Raw genomic sequence first — 6,416 nt, forward strand, 5'->3', positions numbered from 1 at the left:
TGACAGATTAGTTATCATCTCTCACCTTGTGGTCAGTGGGGTGCCGTCCACCCATTTCCAGGTCCCCTCCTTAACAGAGTCAGTCAGACCAATCCAGACTCTCTTCTTGAGGTTGAAGAGAAAGGTCTGTAGTTGAGAAAGATACATATATACATACTTATGTTTGATCATATCTACCCTCTGCACACCCATCTCTCTCTCTCCCCCCCCCCCCCTCTCTCTCTCTCTCTCTCTCTCTCTCTCTCTCTCTCTCTCTCTCTCTCTCTCTCTCTCTTTCTCTCACCTGTTCCTTATCACTGTTTATGATCACCAGGTCTGCTCCTCTCTCCAGACAGTCCTGTCTGCTCTCTTTCCAGGTTTTAGTCTCAGAAGACAGGAAGTACCAACTGGATTCAAACTTCTGCCAGCCTTCAGGACAAGTTTTTTCTACAAGATGAAAACATACATTTCCTTCAACATATCACACTGGATACTCATTGAAAGAATACAGACACACGATAAAGTTAGTGGGATTAATGATATTTTATTACTGTAGTTCACTCACTGAGATTGGTAAACCTCCTGCTAAGAAAATCTCTCTCAGTCTGTAGCTGGTCTCTCTCTTTCGTCAGGTTGTTGTAACTGGTCTGTAGCTGGTCTCTCTCTTCAGAATATTTGAAGCATCTGTTGTCTGGAAAGTATTGATATATATAGCTACTGGTGAAAACACAATTTCTTACTGCAACTGTTAAAAACAAACAATCTGAAAGTAGACAGAACATCTTGGATGTGGTTTGAAAGTTCCTTAAACATGTATAACAGAGGAGGAACTTAATTACGCAGATAACAACACTCCCCACTAGTTTAATTAACGTTGTTTCAACATAATTTCAATGAAATTACATTTAACCAACGTGGAATAGGCATTGAATTGACAACTGTACTCAGTGTGTCATCTGAATTTAGGACGTTGTTGTGAAAGTCTGATATAGTGTAATGATTAGATAACAATACACTCACAGACTAGTCTCAAGGAGATGTTGAGAGTGACTTGTAGAACACAGAGCATCCCAAAGCTCACAGCAACCATCCTGTAGAGTCTTCTCCCTGAATCCTCAGGTCCTGAGGAGATACACACTGATGTGAGAACACACACACACACACACACACACACACACACACACACACACACACACACGTACACATGTATTCAAGCATGCAAGCACGCAAGCACGCAAGCACGCACGTACCAACACACTCATAAACACTCACATGAAAGCACACACATACCACACACACTGGAGGGTGTGACATAATCAGCAGCAAGAGTACAGTTTCTCACAGTCGCTTTAGAGGAAGTTACTGTATCAGTATAACATGTTAGAATCATTAAAGGAGCAATCTGCAGTTGCTCAGATGTTTACCAAATCACTGGCAGGGGGACCGTGTTGTTTATGTTGGAAGTGCATATTGCCGCTTTAATGCTTCTGAATACACTTAAAGTATCCATTTAAAGGTACGTCTTTTTTTTTTACTTGTCCACTAAGACTTGCTATTAGCATTTTTCAGTGTTTGTGTAAGTCTTTGTCAATGTGTGTGTGTGATAAAGTTTTCTTAATTCTTACTTGAGCGATTGGTCTCAGTCTTCACTCTCCTCATTGCTCTCTTCTGCTTTTCTTCAATAACCTGGTTGTTGATGTGGTCATCCATCTTAACTAACTCTATGATTACCTTTCTATCTGACTCCTAATGGTAATATCTACTGTATGATTCTAATTGTACTGACACGTAGTTAAGTAGTTGGTCTAATGTGCTTCTCCACCAGGTACCTCTCTGCTCTCTGTCTGTGGTCCACCGGGGGTTTCCTCATTCTTAATGAACCTGATTTGTTGAGGGGTTTTAGAGGGACAGCTGGTTGAACCACTGAAAAGATCCACTTCACTTCCCTCTTTTGAGACCAATATAGGGGAACAACAGACAAAAATACGCATTTGATATTGTGCTTATGTGTAACTTGACAACAAAGACTGACTGTCAAAGATTATTAAGTAACATCCTTTGATATCTCTACTACACTCATTGATTGGTGATACAGTCACCTCCCTCCTATACAGTGTATGTAATGGTGGTTTGGTACTGTAGAGAATGTCATCACCAGGTCTAAATTGGAGCATGTAAATATCTGTATCAAGTAAGAAGAATGTATTTAATTGGAAATGATAAAATGCACCGCATGCAAAGAGTGGACAAAGTCAAATGTACTAACTTCATGTTGACTCTGGTAAACAGGAAGCTACAATGTCAGGAAAGGATTAGGAATTGTATTAATATGCCAATACAAACAAATACAACATGTGTGTGCTTGGGTATGTGTGTGTGTGTGTGTGTGTGTGTGTGTGTGTGTGTGTGTGTGTGTGTGTGTGTGTGTGTGTGTGTGTGTGTGTGAGAGAGAGAGAGAGGTGTGAACTGTAGGCTGCTGTATATGTTACAGTATATTGTCATGGTGATGTTGAGCCACTTTCTCACAAATCCATTTGAGTTTCATGTCACATGACAAGTCATTCCATGCCTTCAGAGGACTCTGATCTGTGTGTATCTCAACACAGTCCTCCTCCCCTGTAGGACCTGCATTATCAGGCTGTGGGTCATACCAGTACCTACAGGGTTAAAAACAGTGAGATATCATGGTTAATACCAGTACCTACAGGGTTACAAACAGTCAGATATCATGGTTAATACCAGTACCTACAGGGTTAAAAACAGTGAGATATCATGGTTAATACCAGTACCTACAGGGTTAAAAACAGTCAGATATCATGGTTAATACCAGTACCTACAGGGTTAAAAACTTTCAGATATCATGGTTAATACCAGTACCTACAGGGTTAACAACAGTCAGATATCATGGTTAATACAAGGATTAAAAAAGAGTCAGATATCATGGTTAATACCAGTACCTACAGGGTTAACAACAGTCAGATATCATGGTTAATACCAGTACCTACAGGGTTAAAAACAGTCAGATTTAATGGTTAATACCAGTACCTACAGGGTTAACAACAGTCAGATATCATGGTTAACACCAGTACCTACAGGGTTAAAAACAGTCAGATATCATGGTTAATACCAGTACCTACAGGGTTAAAAACAGTCAGATATCATGGTTAATACCAGTACCTACAGGGTTAAAAACTTTCAGATATCATGGTTAATACCAGTACCTACAGGGTTAAAAACAGTCAGATATCATGGTTAATACCAGTACCTACAGGGTTAAAAACTTTCAGATATCATGGTTAATACCAGTACCTACAGGGTTAACAACAGTCAGATATCATGGTTAATACCAGTACCTACAGGGTTAAAAACAGTCAGATTTAATGGTTAATACCAGTACCTACAGGGTTAACAACAGTCAGATAGCATGGTTAATACCAGTACCTACAGGGTTAAAAACAGTCAGATTTAATGGTTAATACCAGTACCTACAGGGTTAAACAACAGTCAGATATCATGGTTAATACCAGTACCTACAGGGTTAAAAACAGTCAGATATCATGGTTAATACCAGTACCTACAGGGTTATAAACAGTCAGATATCATGGTTAATACCAGTACCTACAGGGTTAAAAACAGTCAGATATCATGGTTAATACCAGTACCTACAGGGTTAAAGACAGTCAGATATCATGGTTAATACCAGTACCTACAGGGTTATAAACAGTCAGATATCATGGTTAATACCAGTACCTACAGGGTTAACAACTTTCAGATATCATGGTTAATACCAGTACCTACAGGGTTAAAAACAGTCAGATATCATGGTTAATACCAGTATCTACAGGGTTAATAACAGTCAGATATCATGGTTAATACCAGTAAGGTTAATAAAGATCAGACGTCACAGTTAGAACATCATAATCCTAAATAATATACAGAAATGTTTCATAGTTAATTGTCATGACTGTTATCATCAATATCAGTATCCTGCATAGAAACATGTTGAATGGAGCCTTATTAATAGATTAGTTATCATCTCTCACCTTGTGGTCAGTGGGGTGCCGTCCACCCATTTCCAGGTCCCCTCCTTAACAGAGTCAGTCAGACCAATCCAGACTCTCTTCTTGAGGTTGAAGAGAAAAGTCTGTAGTTGAGAAAGATAAATACATAGAGGTATATATATATATATATATATATATATATATATATATATATATATATATATATATATATATATATATAAATATATATTCATATGTTTGATCATATCTAACCGTCTCCCTCTCCCTCTTTCTGTCACCTGTTCCTTATCACTGTTTATGATCACCAGGTCTGCTCCTCTCTCCAGACAGTCCTCTCTGCTCTCCTTCCAGGTTTTAGTCTCAGTAGACAGGAAGTACCAACTTGATTCAAACTTCTGCCAGCCTTCAGGGCAGGTTTGTTCTACAAGATGATTAACATTAATTTCCTTCAACTTATCCCTCTGGATACTTAATAATGAAAGAATACAGACACATAACCAGGTCTGTGTTGTTAATGATAATGTATTACTGTAGGTTTACTCACTGCAATTGTTAAGCCACCCGCTAAGAACATCTCTCTCAGTCTGTAGCTGGTCTCTCTCTTTAGTCAGGTTGTTGGCGCTGGTCTGCAGCTGGTCTCTCTCTTTAGTTATGGTGTTGTAACTGTTCTGAAGCTGGTCTCTCTCTATGGATGAGTTCGTTGAGACGTTTCTGTCTGCAACAACAATAAAGAACAAGTTGCTCACTAAAATAGATCACATCAGAACTACTATATCTGAGTTATAAGAACTATTCAAACAGTGAACAACAATATAAATGTAACATGTAAAGTGTTGGTCTCATGTTTCATGAGATGAATTAAAAGTTCCCAGACATGTTCCATACACAAAAAAAGCTTATTTCTCTCAAATATGTTTACATTCCTGTTATTCAGCATTTACCCTTGGTCAAGATAATCCATCCACCTGACAGGTGTGGCATATCAAGAAGCTGATTAAAGAGCAGGATCATTACACAGGTGCACCTCGTGCTGGAGACAATAAAAGACAACTTTAAAATGTGTAGTTTTGCCACAGATGTCTCAAGTTTTGAGGGATCTGCATCTGGCATGCTAACTGCAGGAATGTCCACCAGAGCCATTGCCAGATAAATTAATGTTAATTTCTCTACCATAAGCTGCCTCGAATGTTGTTTTAGATAATTCTGCAGTATGTTCAACTGGCCTCACAACTGCAGACCACGTATAACCACATAAGCCCATGACCTCCACATCTGGCTTCTTCACCTGTTGGATCGTCTGAGGGAGGGTTCTGAGGAGTATTTCTGTCTGTAATAAAGCCCTTTTGTGGGGAAAAACTCATTCTGATTGGCTGGGCTGGTTCCCCAGTGGTTGGAATCTGGCTGCCAAGTGGGTGGACCTATGCCCTCCAAGGCCCACCCATGGCTGATCCTCTGCCAGTCATGAATTTGTTTCAATTGACTGATATGAACTGTAACTCAGTAAAATCTTAGAAATGTTTGCATGTTGCGTTTACATTGTTGTTTGGTATAGATATACTGTAGACTTACATTGGACAGACAGGCCTATGATCCCAGCCAGTAGGAGAACACACAGCAGCCCCAGACACACTGCAGCAACTCCAGAGGGTCCCTTCCACCACTGAACATGTACTGAATCACAAATGATTAAAGATCTTTGGTAATGTGTTTTACTGTATCATCCAGGATTGGGACAAATAAATCTGTAGTACCACAGGGTAATCTCATCTGTTTAATGTATGTGTTGGTCATTTATTTTTGTGTGTGTGTGTGTGTGTGTGTGTGTGTGTGTGTGTGTGTGTGTGTGTGTGTGTGTGTGTGTGTGTGTGTGTGTGTGTTACCTGAGTGCTGGTCTCCTGGTCCATTATTAGGAGCAGCGTCTGCTGTCTCTTCTCTCTTGGTGCTGGTCTCACCGTCTCTCAGGGTGTCTGCACTGACGTAGATATCAACAATCCTCTCCTCCATCTCACCTCTGTTAAACTTGACCTTCTTGGTCATATCTGGCTCAGCATAGATGGCCTCAGACATCTCCAACAACTTACTGTGTTTTCTGTCCATACTCAGGTTCTGGTCCTATTGTTGACCCTGTGTCTGTTTCTGGGTTTGTTTCTGTCTCCGCTCTGTCTCAGACTAACTGTTTAAGATGGCATCCCCAGAATAAAAGGAAAATGTCAAAAGAGGAAGATGATGAAATAGTAACATGGTGGTTGAGGTTGGGAAAAAAATGTCTTCTTTAAATTTAGACACACAGGATGCTGATAAGTGGTGATTACATTAATATGTTCATACAGGAAATGTTGTGTGTCGTTTGCTGTTGTGGCAGTGGAGTTGCTCAGTTTGTAGCTAATCTCCACATCTCCACACCCCCCCCCCCCC

The 6,416-nt window shown here is 40.0% G+C and overlaps 2 protein-coding genes across 2 annotated transcripts; both read right to left on the bottom strand.

The window, feature by feature from the left end:
• LOC139402862 (C-type lectin domain family 4 member E-like) lies at window positions 1-1,675 on the bottom strand. The gene is made up of 5 exons (XM_071146757.1): window positions 1,605-1,675; window positions 1,000-1,101; window positions 545-670; window positions 284-426; window positions 1-126 (listed from the first exon to the last, which is right to left on the bottom strand). The coding sequence occupies exons 1-5, from the start codon at window positions 1,636-1,638 to the stop codon at window positions 22-24; spliced, it is 510 nt and encodes a 169-aa protein (XP_071002858.1). The 5' UTR covers window positions 1,639-1,675; the 3' UTR covers window positions 1-21.
• A 496-nt stretch (window positions 1,676-2,171) lies between these two features.
• Window positions 2,172-6,172, bottom strand: LOC139402869 (CD209 antigen-like protein C). Its single transcript, XM_071146763.1, has 6 exons — window positions 5,882-6,172; window positions 5,571-5,672; window positions 4,546-4,716; window positions 4,280-4,422; window positions 4,023-4,123; window positions 2,172-2,636 (listed from the first exon to the last, which is right to left on the bottom strand). Exons 1-6 carry the CDS (start codon window positions 6,096-6,098, stop codon window positions 2,465-2,467), a joined length of 906 nt encoding a protein of 301 aa, XP_071002864.1. The 5' UTR covers window positions 6,099-6,172; the 3' UTR covers window positions 2,172-2,464.
• Window positions 6,173-6,416: the final 244 nt, after the last annotated feature.

This window comes from Oncorhynchus clarkii, unplaced genomic scaffold (genome assembly GCF_045791955.1).
Source record: "Oncorhynchus clarkii lewisi isolate Uvic-CL-2024 unplaced genomic scaffold, UVic_Ocla_1.0 unplaced_contig_2102_pilon_pilon, whole genome shotgun sequence".
NCBI classification, from domain to species: Eukaryota; Metazoa; Chordata; class Actinopteri; order Salmoniformes; family Salmonidae; genus Oncorhynchus; species Oncorhynchus clarkii.